Here is a 19256-nt window from a genome sequence, read left to right as displayed (position 1 = left end):
GTTAACTGTCACTTGGTGAACATGTCTGTAATTATTTTCTTATGGCAATCATTCAATGCAATTTAGCTTCAGCCTTTTCCATTGCAAGCAAACCGATCAGATTACAGTGCATCTGTAACAGGCTGGGGGAACTCAGCCAATTCCTGGGCTCAGCTGACATGTGGTGTCTTCTGCAGCTGCAGTAATGCAGTTGTAAAGCAGAACCCTGAGGCCATCACAGTTGACAATATTGAACTTTTGGCTTCTTTTCCTCTACTTTTGGCCTACTCTAACCCTCAGCTTCAGCAAAATATCCGTGCCTGGCAGTTCCCAAACCTTTCAGTCTGAAAAATGCTCTTGCTTGTCCAATGTGTGGTCGGGTGCTCCATGAATCGGGGGAAAAGATCGACTACTGTTTTTTCCTCACCTTTTTCAAGTTGTGCTTTGTTTCTTTCTCATGGGCATGACTGAGTTCACTTAGTTCCAGGCAGAATCTGCGATTACGCCTTGGATTGATCAGTCTATTGAAGTTGGAAAATATTTGTCCATGTAAAGATGGATCACAAATCTACTAGTAATGAAGCTACTGAATTGCACCGTGAGCTATTTAATTAGATTACATGGTTTCCTAGAAAATTCATTTGGATTAAAACTCTGCTTAATATAGCAATAAAGGTCTCAATGCCCCCATAGGGATTTTTAGGGGGAAAAAAAAGAGTACATCATCCCAAATCATACCACATGCTAATTGTTTTCAAAGTATGTTACTCAGAGCAACCTTGTTCTTGGAAAGGAACCCAACTAGAAGTGTGATCCAGACCTGCAGTGTTCCAGGTGGAGCTCTGCAAGCACAGCCCCTGCTTGGGGCATGGATCTTCTGGCTGTGTCCAATAAATTCCTCTTCCCTCGTGGTCCTTCCGATGCAAATCCTCGCTGCCTGATGTGCTGATAGTTTCTTGACACATTAGCATTAAAGATCAGCCTTCTGCTGTGCCCTCTCCAGAGGTGGTTGTTATGTTTTGTAAATGCCAGCTGCGTGGGAACAAAATACCCAATCGATGATTAGCAAAAATCAAAAGCAGTTCTGGGATAGTGGATAATTGTTGATGAAAAATGCATGAAGGCTCAGGTGTGGGGAACTGTGGGGTTTGCCATTAAAATCTGTGAATAAGAAGCACTGGAGGGGCTGTTGATGGGAGGTGTCCTGCCATGTGATCCCCGGGTTGGGGATGGGGTTGAGAGGTGTCAGAGGGATGCTGCGCTCAGCCCTGCCCTTGGTTCAGAGCTGACATGCTGCCCTTATTTTTGATGGGGTGATTTGGATCAATTGTGATACCAGTGCTCTGGCCTAAGAGAAAGAGAAAGAGAAATTGGCATTTTCAGCTGCATTCCCACCTGGCAACACAGCCCTAAAGCATGTGGATTGCTGCAGCAGGAAGGGGTGGTTACTGGATGTATTAGTTGTGAGCTTGTGTAGAATCATGCTTTTTAGGTTATTACTTCAAAATCTACAAGGAAGCATGAAATACTACCCAAATTACTGCTCTGAGAGGTTTATTGCTTTTCTTCCTTTAACCCAATCAGGTTCAGGGGGATAATTTTCAGCCCAGAAGTGGGGGTTATATCACTGTAATAGCAAGGAACAAAGGCTAACATCTTCAGAGAAGGCAGGCTCTAAATATTGATTTTCCAAGAAGATTTTATTTACAAAATGGTAATTAAGGGACTTAATTTGTTCCACGGGAGGAAGGCTTCGTTAGAACTCAGGCTCAGGTAGTGTTTGCTCTCCTTGTGACCTTTGCTTATGAACTGTCTCCTTCTTAAATTCTTCATCACTGGTTTGCCCTTGTTTTAGTGCAGTGGGAATGAGTCACTCCAAGGGCTGTGCATGTACTTCAAGGGATTATCAGAGAAAATATTCCTCTGTAGCTACCTAGATTTGAGGACAACTTTGCTTTTCTTGACTGGTTGTGTTGCAGATATGGACAGTGGGCTTCAAGGAGATACCCTCATGTGCTTTTGGGTACCAAACCCATGGCAACCACAGCCTGCTGCTGGCAAGGAGGCATTTGGCTACGGAATCCATGTTAGCTGGGTGCAGAGAGGTACAAAGGGATTTGTGCATTCCTTCAAGCTCCTGAACTTGTAAGGATTTGGACACCTTGCAGGAGGGCAGGCGAGCCTGCAGGTTGTGCACGCAATGAGCTTAAAGACCTTTGGTGATTATGAGAAGGGTACCATATTGAAAATCATATTTCAGTTCCCAGAAGCATGACAAATAAGCACGTGGAGGACCGGGATGCGAACCAGCTGCTTGTGATTTAAGAATAATTTATGGGTTTGACTTTGGAAGATGCATGGGGAGGCTGTGCAAGCTTCTAATTGCCTTTGAGGAGGGGTGGGTCTGCGCATGGGCGCACACAGCATGATGCTCAGTGGGGCAGCCCCCACTGCCAGGGCATGTGGAGGTGATGGGTGTCAGTCTGTCCTCTTGTGGCTACTGTTGTGTTGCCTCTGCTCTACTCAGGAAGTGCAGTTCAGGGGTTTCAGTGTTTCTTGGGACAAAATACACCTGGGGGGGCTTTTTACTGAGCAGCAATAGCTCTCTCAGCTGTCTGTATTACTGCTACCAACACAGGCATCCACCCTCCTTTCCAGGAGTTTCTTCTGAGATGTTGTGTGCTCTGTGTTTCTGTAGATGTAAAAGCTTCTCTGCTCCCTGCCTCGGACAGGATTCTGTTAAATCTGTAGTTGCAAACAGACCAACTGGCAGCAGCTCATTCACTACATGTCCTCAGTGCTATGTGACATTGCAAACCCAGGCGTCCTGAAGGATGGGATGAGCATTTCAGGATGAAGTGGTCCTGCTGCTGTACTTTTTTACAACATCCTCTTCTGCAGAAAAAACATCCTACAGCCACATCCCTGTCCTGCTGGAAACCATGCTCTCCCAGGGCTGCAAGAAATAGCAGCATCTCTGACAGCTTTGCAGGGCTGAGCATTGGCTGACCCTTTTGTCCTGCAGGTGAGTGGGTGAGGTGGCTCCCACTGGCACCACGCATCCTATTTGGGAATGGCAGCATTCCTGTAGGAACTGCACTGGGGTGAGTCTGTAACCAAAGAACTGGGCGGGATCCTGGCCTGTGTCTTCTAGACACCAGCCAGGCTGCACAGAAAGGGATCGATCCTCCTGTCTGCATAGCACGACCCAGGAGATTTGGTTCCACCTAAGAAGCCCGCAGGGCATTTAATTCCTAGGGGCGTTAGAATGTGTGTGAAAGGCTGGGGATGATCTGTAGTTGGCCCCCCTGGGCCAACGAGTGTCACCCTTTATGTTTTGCACCTTATTCTCAGCCTACACTAAAGGCAGCCTCCAAACCCAGGGCATTTCTGCATTAATTTCATCACACTCCCGCTTTGTGCGTGCGCGCGCATGCTGATCTCCTTCCAGCTGGGCCCCTCTCCTCCTTTGTGCCGCTGAATCGATGAAGAGCCTTCCTTCAGTCCTCAGACTTTTGCAGAGGAGCCTTTGGAAAGCTGATCTCTGGTCAACGGCCCGGACCCCTGACCTCAATGAGATCAGTCATCCTGATTGCCTGCAAGCTGCAAGACAGCTTGGGAATAGCAGCTCGGAGCCCTCCCGCTCCCTCCTCACTCTGGCTCAGCAGAGTGTGAACCCACAGCCTTTCTTCTCCCCACCTCCATCAACGCCCAGCGGGTCTTTGTGCCCAGATGTGACGCAACTCTGGTGAGCAGCACAAAGTCCTCTGGCATCTCGCCGTGGTCGCAGCGCTGCCGGCCTGCCGCTCACGGGAAAGTTTTCCAGCAGCAGATGTCCCAAAAGTGACAGATTTTTCCCGGTGATGGGAAGGAAGAAAAGGACACCCCCTATTTCAGATGGTTGATGCGCAGCGATGCTCTGCGCTTCCTCACACAGCAGCCACATCTTTTCCTTTTGTTGGAGCTTCCTTAGAAAAAGAGAACAACTAAAAAAGCGTCTTCTGCATCCCAGGGGTTTCGTGTGAGGTAGGCAGAATGTGTCAGTAGTTCAGATGCAAAGGGGTGAACAGCAAAGAGAGTAGCACTGGGATTCCCATAACCCACTGCCAACTCCTCGTATTGCAGCTTGGCAGCCCCTTGTAGGGCTCTGTCTGTGGGTTGAAGGGAGAAAAACTGTTGTTCACAGAGCTGGTGTTTAGATGCTGGGCATCCTGTTCACTTGATTTCTGCTCCTCCCCCAGGTTTATAGGCAGAGCTGCAAATCTGGCAGCTTTACTGACCCTGTTGCTTGTGCATCCTTCCAGGTGACTCATTGTACAGCCAAACCCAGTTGTTTTGTTTTTCATTGTAAATCACGATGAAGATGGACTTTTCAAAGCCAGAGGCATATTTGCAGCTATCTTCATGATCACTTTGGGGGAATTTGCCTTATTTCTCTTCCTTCTTGCTTGGCACCCACTAGCACTCTGCAGAGGATGGCCGGGGCTCTGCCAAGGCATCTCAAGCATCCTCCCCTTTTCCCTCCTGTCACTGTCTTTTAAATGCAAAGCAGATAAGTAAGTACACTTGGATGCAGCAGATAAATGGTCCTTGTTCCTGGCTGGCTTTGTGCTTAACACTGCTCTTGGTGTGCATGCCAACCCTGGCTGCCTGCTCCCAGTGCCCAGATGCACTGCAGCCGTGCAGAAATAATCCCCACATTGACAGGGCAGGAGGAAACACCGCTGCTCCCTGCACACATCTGCTTTATGCAGAGCTGCAAGTGCAGCTCTTGCACTGCATAATCCTGCCTCCTGCCATCTGTCCTCGCTGGAGTCGGGCTGTTGAGTTGAGCCACACGCCAGGGCTCCCCTTCCATTTAATCAGATCTACTGAGCCCGTGGCGATGAGAGGGGCTTAGGGCTGGTTCTGTAAAATCACCATATCAGCTGAAACCATCACATTTGATATTCCATTTACAATGTTTCCAAGGAAACAAAGGCACGGGGCATAAATAGATGGCTGTTAAACATTTGCTCACTCACCATGGTCCAGATAATTTGCAAGGCAGAAATACAAATGTTAAATCAACAGCGATAATAAATTTTAACACTGGAAGACCAATATTTTGCTGCCATTAGGAGCATTCATTCTGTCATCCAGGCGGGTTATTTATCATTGCCACCTCCCATGTACTGTCTTTCATTTGCATAAAGGACGGCTTTGATTACGACTCCCTAAAAACCACAGAGTGCCCCTCGCATCAGCAGAGGTGCTCATGATTTACTCATGTGCACTCAGCTCTGAAGTCCACCTGGAATTCACCTCAGGAGAAGAAACTGGTCTCATCCTTCCCAGAAGCAGCAGGTGTGGTTTTGGTTAGGTTTGGCTCATTTCTTGCAGAAAAAACAGTGAACAAAAGGCTCGTGTAAGCTTTGGCACAAGGCAAAGAGATGATGCTAAAACTGAGAGGCATTGAGGTCTCCCAGATGTTCTGCCAAAATGCAAATGAACTGGACCGGGGGCTCGAGCAGGAGCTTCACCTCTGAAATAAATCAGTTCAGGTGCCCAGGTGTACGTGCAGTCTAGTTGTCTATGTGCCCATCAAGCCACCAGCAGCATCCCAGAGGTGGTGCGGAGATGGGCACCGCGCTCAGGAGCGCTGTCTTTTGGGGAAGAGGTGCTTCAGTGGCTTTCTCCCTATTTTAGGGTTGTTTTCCAGCAGGGTAGCCTGTGGCTGTCTTTGATACATGGAAAATGCACTGAGGGTTTTTGCAGATGCATTCAACCTGCACTGCACTCATGGGCTTTGGCTTTGGGCTCGTGGTGACTGTTTTTTTGAGAATACAGAGCTAGGAGCTGAGCACGTAACCCTGCTGAACAGGTCAGCTAATTCTCCTGTCACCCTAAGACCGCTCTAATGTGCTGTAATACAATTAGAGCATCACCAAGGGGCATTCTGGCTGCAGTCAGGCTTGGCTTAGCCTTCACCTCTTCAGCATGGATTCAGGTAGGAGTGTCCTTGGGAACTCACGTAATCCCCATGGTGGTGATGGGTTGATGGTTGGACCCAACAACCTAAGGTCTTTTCCAACCTTGATGATTCTATGCTTGGCCCTCTCGTGTCCCCGTGCAGCACTCTGTCCATCTATGGGATCAACCAGGCGGATGAAGCCATCTACCAATGCATCGCCGAGAACAGCGCCGGCTCCACGCAGGCCAGCGCCCGCCTGACGGTCCTGTGGGCAGAAGGGCTGCCTGGACCCCCGCAGAGCGTGAGGGCCGAGACGGTCTCTGCCACCACCATCCAGGTATCCTGGGAGGAGCCTCTGCAGAACACCAAGGAGATCATCGGCTACGTGCTGCACATCCGGAAAGCTGCAGGTATGGTCTGCCCGCTGCCCAGAGCTTCCTCAGCCTTCGCAGAATTTAGCAGCGAGGTCCAATAGATGCACCAGATCTGCACTGCAGTGCTGCCATCAACTCCATCTCCTCCATGTTTCTGAAAGACAGGTGGGGCAATAAGGGGGTGGTATGAGTAGCAGAAGGGTGGGGAGAGTGAAGCTGAATGATCAAATCGCACCACCTTTTGGCAAAGCGCACAGAAATGTAAGGAAAAGAGGCACCCGAAAGAGGGCATAGGGACCCAAAAGAGGGTCTTTTCATTAGGGACCAAACTTACTGCTTACAAAATCTCTTTAATCCCTTTACCTCTTGCAAAGTCTAATGTGTCTCTGTTCTTTCTTTCAACTTAGATCCCGTGGAGATGGAGTACCAGGAGGCTGTTAGCAAGAGCACCTTCCAACAGCTAGTGACTGATTTAGAACCCTCGACCAGCTATAGCTTCTATATAAAGGCTTACACCTCCCGGGGTGCCAGCAAAGCCTCAGAAGTCACAGTGGTGAGCACGCTGGGAGAAGGTAAGGATCGCTTTGCGCTTGGGCTGTCAGATGCTGAAACCTGCTGTGCACAGCAGCAGCACCACTCACCCTGATACCCATTCCCCAGCGCCTTGGCACACAGCCTGTGTTGTTGTTGCTCCTGATTTCTGCTCTTCTCACACTCTGGAGTATTGTTTAAAGCTCACTTTTACTGTTGTTACATGGGGATCAACCAATAGCCTTAAATGTTGTGTTTTACTCACTAATGCTGTAGCAGAGTGTGAGTACAAGTCAGTCCTCTCATTCGTCTTGCAGCAGCTGTGGGCTTTTCCTAAACTGCTTGCTAAATGCACATTTCCTCTTGGGGAAGTTCGTCTGCAGCTCTGGTACTCACAGCTCTTACCTGATAGGTGCCATGCTTTTCTGAATTTAAACTTTGTTATACTCTGTCTTTGAGAAAGCACACTGAGTTGGGTTGTCCTGGCCCATGAGCTCCTGCCCTGGAGCAGCCCTCTGTTTCAGTGGGAAGTTAGGTCGGTCTCCAGGTCTTTTCTCTGCCGTGGCCTCCCAGTTGTGGCCACCAGTTTGCTTCCCCAGTTAAAGTGGGAACTCTGATGCAGGGCACTTGTGTATGGACACCAGCCAGAAACCACAGTCTCAGTGTGATCTGCAACCATCACCCATCTGGCTGCTGGCATTTGGAGAATGTTCTCCTATCGTCTCATGTGCCTCTCCAGCACCTCTAAGTCCTTGTCTCACTGAGAGTCATTTCCTAGGAGCCTGCCATTGTTCTCCTGAACACTTAGTATTTAGAAATTTGCAGCAGAGAGGTCATAAGAGTACAATGTAGGATTAAATGAAAGAGTACACTGACTTACAGGTGGGGAATCCGGCCCTCCTTCCATCTTAAGCTGTTGCAGCCATTTACTACAGCATTTAAGCAACACCACCACTAGATACTTGCCTTGCAAGTTTATTTTATTGGTGCTCCACAGGGAATCAGTCACCCTTTGAGTTTGTTTTTCCTTCCAATTTAGAGACAGAGGAACTGACCAAGCTGCAACTTGAAATTCCTTGACCCGATGCTCTGAGTTCAGCTACTGCAGCTAAAAGCCAGCCATGCTTCACAGAGTCTGGTGCTTCTGCTGAAGTTTGAGTCAAGCAAGATAGGGCGTTTTGTCATTATTACCTTCAATCACAGCAGGAATAGTTAAGTATCTGGTAATGGGATCATAAATTTCCAGGCTCTCTGAAATTGCAAAGCATCGTTGTCCTGCTCTACTACCCTTTAAAAAGTCTTATTCTGTGTTAATGAACCTGCAGCAATTAGCTACGTGTTCAGGATGGACAAGCTGGCCTGGTTAAGATCACTCAACCTGGGGTTGCCTTCAGGATGATAAAAGGAGATTTACAAGCCTACTTCTGGCTTGATTTGCAAGCAGACATGGTGCAGAGGACAGTGCTGGCTCTCTCTGAATTTGTTTTTTCGCTTTGCTTCACTATTGCTCACAGAGCTGAGAGGGGCAGGGAGCCAGGATCTAGCAGCTCTGGCCACCAAACTCAGGTTTTGCTGCAGATATGCCCCTTCTCATGCACAGCCAAGCCATGTCACACTGTGTCTTCTTCCCAGGTTACACCAAAGAGCAGTGACCCTTTGTATTTGGGGAGCTGTGAAGCCATACTGTCAAACAGCCTTGGAAGGGAGCAGAGTTGTCCTGCTCTGCTGGAAAGAGGCTGAGGGCTCCTTTTGGCTGCAGGATATAGCTCAGCTCCACAGAGCTTGTCAGAGCTGCTGGCAGAGGTGTGGGCAGCTGGAACTGCTCAGACCCACCTTGCAGTGACCATGTTATGCTGGTGTGGTTCTCAGAGCAGGGCTGATTTTCAGACAGTGTACATGGCTGAAGATCCCAACGCTTTCTGTAAGCACAGTGCCCCTCCCTTTGTGGCCAGTGATAACTTTGGATGAGAGGAAGGCAGCAAGGTGCTGCAGAGAAACCAAAAAAGACAACCTTGTTCTCCTTGCTAGAAAGGTCTGCTCGCCTCCTCGCTGTTCTTCCTCCCCCCAGCACTGGTGGCCCTTCTGCCTGGTGCCCTTCCTGTGCTGGTGCTGGGATCTGGGTAGGCAGGGAGCACTCGCCATAGGAAACCCTTTGACTTCCTCAATTTGGCAACCCAGTGCTTTCCTGGGAGCTTTTGTGCCCGGCTCAGGGCTTCTTTATGCCATGGTATTTTAAATCTCAGACTCTGTGCGCTTCATTAAGCAGCATGCAGTCCTGTTCTTGTCTTTTAATGCTTTTTAGGGTTTTCTCCAGGACTTTTTGACATTTCTCTAGGATGAAGACTGTTCCTTTAGTCACCTTCGGCTAAAGACACCTTCAAGAAGAAAGTTGAAATGACCTGGGGAAAATTCCAAACAGCACAGAAGAGGAAAACGAATATCCCAGCCCTTAGCATGAGGGAGATGCCTTACTTATATTAGAGTCATATTATGTTTTATATATACTTCTGTGAAGCACATATACACTCGTGTGTGTACATATATTGCTGCACACACAGATATACTCCATCTGTATACACTTATTTGTGTAATGACATTATAAGCAGCACGTGCATCCTAAAGTACGTCCATATAATCAATATTATACATATATATACTCAGAGTTTGAATAAATACTATATATTTCATACCTTGAAGGAGAGAGATTCTTGTGGTTTTTATTAAATGTAAGGCTCTGCAACCATAAAATAAAGCCAACTCTTCACAAATGAGGATGGGCCACGCTAGTATTTCTTTCTCCATAACGCAGTTTCCCTTTCTGTGGTGTTTTCACTGATGATTCAGGAAATGATGCTCTGAGCAAGGGTTTGACTTCTCAGAGGGGAGATCCAATTTCTTATTTTGCCCTAATGGGAACTGAGAGAAATTAAACGTGTTTATGTTATTCCACTGGCTCAGAGAAAGAGGGCACCTTTTTGGGATACTCACCAGCAGAAATCTCTTTGCCTTCCCCTAAATCTCCTTGAGGGAACACCTGGGCTCTCAGTGCCTGGGAAAAGGGCAACTGTTGTGCTGTGTTGTTCTGACTTTACTATTAAATTGAGGCAGTGCCCTTTTTAGCTCTTGTCAGTCTCGGACTGACACGGCCACATTTCATCTGCTTTTCAGCAGTGCTCGCTAAATGGCTGTGCTGAACTCTGTGCCAAAGGACAGTGTCAGGGCCGGGTTTCACTGCTCATCGTTTAGAGACCTGTGGGGAAAACCAGATAAAGAGCAGCGTCAGTGCAATGCAAGTCCACCAGCCCTCACATTTGAGGTATTTTGAGCTTATAATCGCTCAGAATTGGAAAATAGCTCTGCCTCAAAGCCTTCTCTTGGCTAAAGGCTGAAAGACGAGCAGGGCTGTTGTTCTGCTCGGTGATTTTTGTGCTGGGTTTAGCCAAGCTCCCTGCCCAAAAACCCATGCGGGAGCAGAGCCCTTGGGCAAGACAGAGCCCACAGTGCCTGCTGCCATCCATCCACCTTCTGAAAAAGGCACAGGAGCTGATGGGAGCATCTGGCCTGGGGGAGTTGTGTGGAAATGAAGTGAAAAAATCATCAGTGAAAGGTCCTGCTGAGACACATCTCTGCACTGATGTGCTCAGTGTGGGAGAGAGGGAGGGAGATGGGAAGGAGGATGCTCAGGGGCACGTGGTGCTGTGTGCCACCGCTCTGCACGGGGTTTTGTGCAGAACCAGCTTTGGAAAACTGATTTATTTGATTCAAAGAAAATGACTCTGGTTTGCAAACCTTGGCCTGTCAGCCCAAGCTGATGGGGCAGGATGGGACTGGGCAGCTTTTGGGGACCTGGGGACAAAGTGGCAATGACACTTTGCTGTTTGTAACCCCAAAAACGAGGGCAGGATTTTGGGTTTGTTGAGCAGAGTGCCACTGATGGTAGCAGAAGGCTTCCAGGTGGGCTCTGAATCAGGGCTTGGTGCCAGTGGGCAGCAGCATGGCCATCTTCCCCACTAAATCCCCCTGCGCCCCCCCAGCCAGGTAAGTGCCAGCCACAGCTGTGCATGGAGCTCAGGCTGCTCGGGGAAGTAGGGCTCTTACTGAAGGTGCCTCCATTCCCTCCTCATTCCCCCAGCACAGAACCAAATGTCCCTCTGAAAGCCAGCAGGGAGAGCAGCCCAGCACCCCCTGCAAGCCCTTGCAGGTACCGAGTGCGCTCAGCCAGGCAGCAGCATACATACCTCACGTTCTGCTTTAAGACAGATGTCTCCGGCTCCATCCTTTCTGGTTCCTTCCTCCCGTGGGGATTAATCACTCTGAAAGGTCCTCGCTGCCCTCGGGGTGAGGGCAGAAAAGTGGAAGCTGAGAATGCATTTCCAAAGCGGCTGCATTCCTGCCCTGACCCGGCAGGGCTGAGCATCGGATTGCAGCTGCTTGTCAGAGTAGCCTCTGTGCCGGCCAAGCTGAGCATAGGGAGCCCCTGGAAATTCACACAGCTCCCTGAAGAGAGTCTAGGCTGTTAAACCAGGCCCTGGTCTAATTTGATTTTCTCAGTCTCATCTAGCACATTCTTTGTCGCAGTGGCTGCAGGGAAATGCTGGTGGGGAATTTCTCATTGTACAGATACAGAGCGCACACAACCCACTGTCTCTCTCTCTGTGTTTCAGTCCCAGCCATGCCATCCCTCTTTATTAAAGTCATTAACAGCACGGCCGTGCAGGCAACGTGGGAGCCCTCCATCAAACTGGGCCAGCACGAAGGCTTCAAGCTCTACTACCGCAAAGTCCACCTCTCCCAGTACACAGGCCCGGTGCTGCTGGCCAGCAACGTCACGGCGTACAACATTACCCACCTGGGTGAGTGCATTGACTGCTCCACCTGCACCACCTCCTGACCCTGGGAGGGCTCAGATGTGTTGCTCGGCCATTAAGCCAGGGGTGCTACAGCTCTGCCTCAGGTTTATGGGCACTTTGCAGGTGGTGCAGTTTGTCTTGTGACTTGTTTGCAGCATCTCGTGTGTTGGGTGACGTGTGTTTCCTAAATAACTGCTACGCTGTGGAGGTAATGCTGGTGATTAAGCCTGAAATACCCTTCTTGTTTCTCCAAACAGATGCATCAATGGTGTATGAGGTCAAACTCCTTGCCTATAACCAGCATGGGGATGGAAACTCGACTGTCCGCTTTGTGTCCTTGAGGGAAACTGTGGAGAGGACAGGTAAGATGAGGCTGTTCTCACTTGTAGTTAATGAATACTGATTTATAGAATCATAGACTATCCTGAGTTGGAAGGACCCACAATGATCATTAAGTCCAACTCCTGACTCAAAAGGACCACTCAAAAATCAGACTGTTTGGAGGCAAGTGGCAACACATCCACCAGACAGCCCCACTTTCAGTCACTGTTATTTTCAGCCTCACAAATGATGAGACTGTGTGGGGCTGGGACCATGCTGTGCTGGTAGGACTTGGCTCCCTTGCCATGATCCCATCCCGGCTGCCCTTCATTAGGTTTAGCAAGCCAACACCTCAAAGCATTAGGTAAAAACTGCTCTCCTCAGGAGAGACATGGCGCACTGAGCATCTTTGCTCAGCTCCCATGGACATTTGAGCTTTATTGGTGGTGAGAAAGGGGGTCACGTGGCTTTGAGAAGAAGGGCTGCAGTGCATGAGCATTACATTATGAGGCAGAAGAGGAAATCTCTAGAGGGAATCTCTAACTGCTCACACCTTTCATTTTCATCTATGTGTAAAAAACATCCCGCTGCTCTTATAGCTCTTTTAAGCCTTCCAGTGGGAATATCTCCAAGAGAGAGTTATTACTTCTCTGTCTATGCTGGAGTAAATACTCACCCCATTGGCAGCTGCCAGCTCTGTGCCGTCTGCCACGTGCCGTGCTCACCCAGGGAAAGTCTGATAACAGCAGCCTGCGTGATGGGGATGGCTCTCCACAGCCTCCATGGGGTACCAGGAGCAGGGGAAATGCTTAAGTAGGCCAAGAAAAAAGAAACTTTCACTGCTAACCCCCTCCCCCTCTTTCCTCTGGCAGTGCTGAACCCCCCGTGCGACTGCATGAAGGATGAACAGAACAACAAAACCTCTGCGACTGGTATCATCATTGGGATCCACATCGGCGTCACGTGCATCATATTCTGCGTCCTTTTCCTCATGTTTGGGTACAGAGGAAGGTAAGAGCTGCTCACCGTGCAGCGGGTTGTGCGTCCTGCAGCATCATTGCACAGCCCTGGGAATGCCGCACTGGTGATGTCAGTACCGTGGTCCCTGCCTTCCCCCCAGGCACACAGATCCTGATGTAACTTTATAGGAGAGATTTAAAGAGTGAAGGAAGGTAGCAAAGAAATAAGGCAGATTTAAGTTTGAGGGAAGGAAGGAAGGAGAGCCACTGGCTCCGCTCACCCTCAGGCATTGCCTTGTTGTTTTTCAGGCTGCTGATGTGTAAAAACGTGCAGGAGCAGCTGTCGACTCCGCAGATCCCGAGGAGCCAGAGGAGCGCTGCGGGGATCATCCTGAACGGGGCCGCCCGCAGGGACAGGGACGAGCGGGACCTGAACGGAAAGCAGCTGGACATGAACGAGCTAGAGAGGTTGTTCCCAGCATCACCATGTCCAGAGCAGCAGGACAAGGGAATAACGGTACGTCCAGCAGCATGAGGCAGAAGCGCACCTGATGGGGATGGGTTGCTGGTTGGACTAGCTCATCTTAGTGGTCTTTTCCAACCGTAATGATGATTCTATGAAATGCCTAAGAGCACTGGTCACCTGCCACAATCAGTGAACTTTCTTTCTTTGCAGCCTGCTCACAGCCTGCCTGCCACCCACGACGACACCCAGATATCCACGTTGCCAATGGACGAGTTCAGCATTGTTGAGGAGCAGCCAGACTCTCCCCCAAAAAGCCCTCACAATGGCAGCCCCGCTGCTTCGGCTCCCCACCACGGCCCTGCCAATGAAGGATAAACTGCCAAGACTCAAACCCTCTTGTAGGAGTTACCAGAAACCAAAACCGCAGCTGGTGATGTCTTTACAATGATTCATCAATCTCAGGTCAATTGAAGATTTCTACAGTCTGATTGTTATTTTTTTGTTTTGCTTTATTTTTTATATATATATATATATATATATATATATATGAGTATATATATATATGTGTGTGTGTATACAGCCTTTTTGAAACTCTGTGAAGTTTATCTTTCTGACCTGTCTCAGGCCCCTTGGTGCATTTCTTTCAACGATGGCTTTACCAAGACTGGTCATGATTGGTTTTCCCATAGCTGCTAAGTAAAAGGCTCCTTGCAGAGCCTGGCAAACTCCTGTCCCTGATGGCCTGGGGATGCCTCGGTCTCTTGGCGTCACAGACTTCTTCCTGACCAGCAGCTTTAGGACTACTTTTTGGATCTATTTTTTATTTTGAGAAGACTGGATTCGGAGCAGTCCTTCTAACTTGACTCCAAAAATTGAGGCCTGGGAAGGCCATCTCTCTGTGGATTGGATGATTTTGTACACTTTCGCTATTTCTCAGGATATTTTTTTGCTGATTGATTATAGAATATGAAGAAAAAAAAAAAAAGTAAAAAAAAAAAAAAGTGTGTCAGAGGAAGCCTGCCTGAGGGCTACTGAAAGACTTGGATAAACAACCCAAGTGAAATCAGAACCTACCTCAACCGGAATGAATGTCTTCTGGGAAGCAGAAATGCCTGCGTCTTCCTTCGTGTTCAAAAACAAGTAGTGTAGCACTTGGTCAGTACAAGCTTGGTCCTACCTCAGCCGTCCCGCTCTGTACCTGCCGCATCGTTGTTGTTTTTGTCGTCGTCCTTCCTGTGTAAAGCACTTCCAAATCTTGAAAGCAATGTTCTACCTCAAGTGTGCGAGAAATTCGTGTGTGTGCGTCCTCACCCCCTCCTCCTGCCTCTCGTGCAGGCAGCTGGTGTTATGAGCTTTATTTTAGGCACGGTGGGATTTCGCCTGGTGGAGATTTGTGTCATGTTTTTTTTTTTTTTACTTTAAAGACTCTGGGGACCATCACGGATATGGCCCACATGGTGGTTGATGCCCTGCGGCTTGCCAGCACCGTTGCTCTCACAGAGTCCACTTGGTGGTCCCAAATGGCTGTCTTGGCCCATCCTTGGGTGTATGTGGGATGGGTGCTCTGGTCTCTGTGCTAAGGCCAGGGCACCCTGTGGCCAGGAGCTCATGGAAACCCCAGCTCAGCACTTCCGGAACCCACTGAGATGCTCCTGAGTGGGTTTCCAGTGAGCAGGGCCTCATCTTGAAGTGGCCACCGTGGTCCATGCATGGCCTACAAGGTCTCGTTGCTCCTGTCAGGACGGGGTATGGGAGCTCTGACTGCGATGCAGCAGGGCTACCAACACCAAAGAGAGGTTTTGTGACCTCCACCAACCTGCCACCATTTTGGGATTCACAGATTCTTAGAATCACAGAACGGTTGGGTTGGACATTCATGATCATCTAGGTCCAACCCCCTTGATGGGGACAGGGCTGCCTTGCAGCAGCTCAGGCTGCCCAGGGCCCCCTCCATCCTGACCATGGGCACCCACAGCTCTGTGGGCAGCCTGTTCTATGTTGTCCCAGCCTCCCAGGTTGGTGTGTGACTGATGTTGCCCGTCAGGTCACCTGCCATGTGGTTATTAAAACCAGACAAGCATGAAGGTTTAAACTCTTTTGTAGAGGTGGTGGCAAATCCAACGTCACCATGTTTGCAGAGAAAAGCAAAAAGAATCAGGAAAAGAAATGAGTTTAAGACAAATAATAATTGTATTTTTTTAAATGGTACCAATGGGAGAGTCTCTTATGTCAGAAGCATCCCCCACCACCTTCATATTCGGCAACGGGATGCTGCCAGTAATTGTGTAAATAATACAATATAAGGGATGGTAGGAAAGTCCTGTCCCATGTGCTGCATCCTGGGGATGGGTGAGGGCCAGGTGTGAGTGGGTCCCTGTGCTTCCAGACCAGATTCGAGCAGCCCCTCTCACCCCACCGGCCGTATTCCTGCTCTGGTGCGCCATGGGGACAGCACCATCCATCCATCACTGAAACAGGGCCGGAGCTGAGCCGTGACCAGAAACCCAAATCTCTTCCTCTCCTGCTCCCGGCGCCGCTTCTCGTTTCCTTGTCGTTGTGTGGAACGCCGAAGCTCACATTGAAGTACTGTTGCCAAAGTGAACACATGACTTAGAGTAGCTTTCAGCTCAGGATCCCCGGAGCTGTGAATATGCTATTAATTTAATATCATATTATTGTGATATTGTAATAGTATTTCTCATTACTTCCTTTTATTAAAGGGAAATGCTGTGCCATTTGACTAGTTGGAATATGGTAGTACGTTGAGAGTAGATTTTTTTTTTCTTTTTAAATAATTATGCAGAAATGTAATGGCTTAAACCAGTGCAGATTCTGGGTTGGTTTGAGACGCTTGAAGATGGATGTGAATCTTTAAAGGCTGTTTTTAGGTGTGTAGCTCTTCCTCTTGTTGGGTTTCTTTGACGCTCTTGTCAACCCATGCTGATGGTGGGGCAGCCCTGCAGGGCTGAGGCTGTGTGGACAGAAGAAGGATGCTGCCTTCCCCACCTCATCAAAGCCTCCCGAGTCTGCCAAACTGGGCCAAAAAATACTTCCAAATGGTGGCAAGAGCCGGTCTGTGGGGTCATCTTGAGCCAGGCTGTAGGCAAACCTTTTTTGTGAAAAAGTGAAGGAAGTGTTGTCTGGAGTGGCTTTAATTTGTAAAGCAGGAAGGAGAAAAAAATAAGAGCTTGTCTTTGGTTTCAGTTCGGGGCAGAGGGTCAGACCTGCCCTCGGTTCACCAAACTGTTGCCCTGTTTTTGCTGGAAACCATGGGATTGTGTGCTGCCATTGGGAGGACAAGTAGGACAGCAGGTCCCCACGTGGCTTTGGGGGGAGGCTGCAGGTGTCAAAATGCTCATCCCAGGTGTTCTGTGAGCCCTTCCCTGTACTGTGTCACCAAGGCTTTGTTTCTCCTTTGAGTGTTGGGTCTCCAGAAGATGCAGATGAGCTCCACTGCTGTGCTCCACCACATCCCAAACATTCAACCCAAAGCTTGCCGGCTTTTGGATTCCTTCTCTTTTTCCCTTTTCTTTTTGGCTCAGAATGTTTTATCCAGATGCAAGAAGCAGAGGATAAGGGCAGGCTCTGGGTCCCAAGCCAGCTGCTGGCAATCACCCATGGTTGGGGCAGGAGTCGCGTCCTGAAGTATTTTACAAGAAAATAACTAATTCAACCCACTAATTCAACCCCACTGCCTTTTCAGGGCACATCCAGAAGCCCCTCACTTTTCTGGCTATGGTGAGATGAAATTGCAGCAAGGAATGAAGGTATCCAAAAACTGACTTTTATTTTTATTTTTATTTTTTTGGTAACCCATAATGGGCACAACCTATTCTCGGAGCTCTCAAGTCTACCAGAGATGGCTGCTACCTCAGGGATAGTATCCACGTTGTCTTTAGTTGGACGGGGACTAGTTTGATGCTGTGACAGGGTATTTTCACGCTGTTGGATTCAGGTATTTATTTGTCTAACGTACCTTTCTTCTTCCTTGTTTTGGAAAGATGCTGAAATCTTTAAGTGCTGGATCAGTTTGGGAATTTTAAAGATTCCATCCCAGATGGTAATGAGGGACTGTATGTTTTTGGTTGGCAATATACGATGAGGGATGCTGTGCCAGAGACATTTTGGTGTTAGTTGGGTGGCAGCTGCTTGGTGTGTGCATAAGGGGGAGAGGTGCAGGGCTGCAAAAGCAGAGCTGAACGTAACACATTTCATAGAATCATAGAATATCCCGAGTTGGAAGAGACCCATAGGGATCACTGAATCCATCTCCTGGCTCCACATGGGACCACCCCAAAATCAGACCATAATTGCACCGACGGATTTATTCTATGTAAGTATGTATGAACACACTGCTAATTAGAGAATTACTGAGGAGTCATTTCTACCACCACTCAAACTGATAGGCAGTCAGTGTGGCCATGCATACTCCATCTCCATGCCCACAGCATTTTCCTCCATCCCTGCCCCTGCTCATGGCAATGGCCTCAAACTCATCAGGCGTTGGGATCCTCGCCGAGCTGCCCAGGAAGGAGGGGAAAAGGAAATGAAAGCCCTATGAAAACAAGCAGCACAGGGGGAGCGACTGACTGCCTTCATCTGTGCAAACAGGGTTTGGAAACGGATCCCTCCCAGTGCTGGGCTGTTTGAGGCAGATTAAAGATCCTATCTAGCAACCCAACACCGGCTGATTTATTTTCCTTCCTTGGCAAATTAAAAAGAAATAGGGGAAGGGGAAGGGAAGCACCTCTGGACATGGTTATGTGGGCTGCCAACGTGCATCACATCCATGCAGCGGTGCAACCTGGAGCAGCGGCTCCAGGGTTACCCCTGGAGCAGTGTTTGGTCACCTCGTTTTGTACAAGAAGGGTGGTGGGCCAGGGCAAAGCCCAGAGATAGGGGGAAAGATTTTAAGAGCTCTGGTCACAGTCTTACGGGGCTGAGGGATTTTACTTTGGTCATCATTGCGTCACTGGAACTTGCAGTGTCTTTGAGTTTGTAAGAAAGTAATAAAAAAGATGATGCTCAGCCTTTGTCCCAGTCCTTTTTGGAAATCTGCCGTTAAAGAGTAATGTTAAAAACCCAAATTGCAAAGCACTTTTTTTCTACTGTTTATTTTCTACCTTTCTTACTTTGAACTGTCTTGATATTTGAAATCCCATTGATCCTACAATTGTTAGCTCTGTATTAAAAAAAAAAAAGGAAGAAAAAAAAAAAAAGGAAACCCCCCTCCCTTTTTTTTTTTTTTTTTTTTTTTTTTTTTTTTTTTTTTGTAGTTTGCTCTGTTTAGATTTTAGCCCGTGGCTACTTGTACAAGGAAAATAAAGCTAGAATAAATGAGCTAGAGCTATTCAGCCTGAGCCGTGCTTTGTTCCTGCCGCAGCAGATGAATGGCCGCAGCGTGGGAACCGCGCGGTGTGCCGGGATGGCAGCGCTGAAGGCTGCTGGGTTGGCTCCTCTCGGTAGAGAATGGCTTCCGAAAGGCCGTCAGTAAGGGCTGAGGGTTGGGGCTGGGAACCGGCTGGGAAGCACAAAGCCATCGACGGCCCCATGGCCGATGGAGGAGGCTTTGAGTTCCTTCCTCTACCTGCTGAAAAATGGTATTTTCAGCCTTAAAATGTCTCAGGGGAGAAGGAGGGAGGGAGGGGGCCGGCAGCGAGCAGAGCACGTCGGGTTGGGCAGATGATTCTTAACTGGGTTAAGAACAGCTAATGAAGTCTTGGCAATTAAGCAAAGTGCTTCCTTGACCGCAGATGGGTTGCAGACCCCATTGGAAAGGGCTGAGCACTGTGAGCTGCAACGGAGACACCGTGCTGGGCCCTT

General features: G+C 48.8%; 2 protein-coding genes across 2 annotated transcripts in view; one reads left to right on the top strand and one right to left on the bottom strand.

The window, feature by feature from the left end:
• Positions 1-13906, top strand: part of IGDCC3 (immunoglobulin superfamily DCC subclass member 3) — an 83189-nt gene extending 69283 nt beyond the window's left edge. Inside the window, exons 8-14 of the mRNA XM_085233731.1 lie at positions 6095-6342; positions 6714-6878; positions 11502-11690; positions 11945-12049; positions 12881-13019; positions 13277-13484; positions 13644-13906. Coding sequence (XP_085089857.1) covers positions 6095-6342; positions 6714-6878; positions 11502-11690; positions 11945-12049; positions 12881-13019; positions 13277-13484; positions 13644-13808 — 1219 coding nt within the window. The 3' untranslated portion in view covers positions 13809-13906. The remainder of the gene's footprint in view (positions 1-6094; positions 6343-6713; positions 6879-11501; positions 11691-11944; positions 12050-12880; positions 13020-13276; positions 13485-13643) is intronic.
• LOC100542183 (gonadotropin-releasing hormone II receptor-like) overlaps positions 13014-19256 on the bottom strand; it is a 31297-nt gene continuing 25054 nt past the window's right edge. The window contains exons 5-6 of the mRNA XM_019619572.2: positions 13249-13397; positions 13014-13148 (exon numbers count right to left, since the gene is read on the bottom strand). The gene's annotated coding sequence lies outside the window, so the exon portion shown is untranslated. The remainder of the gene's footprint in view (positions 13149-13248; positions 13398-19256) is intronic.

Source organism: Meleagris gallopavo, chromosome 12 (assembly GCF_905368555.1).
Source record: "Meleagris gallopavo chromosome 12, MGAL_WU_HG_1.1, whole genome shotgun sequence".
Classification (NCBI taxonomy): Eukaryota; Metazoa; Chordata; class Aves; order Galliformes; family Phasianidae; genus Meleagris; species Meleagris gallopavo.
This window is presented reverse-complemented; position numbering and strand designations above follow the sequence as displayed.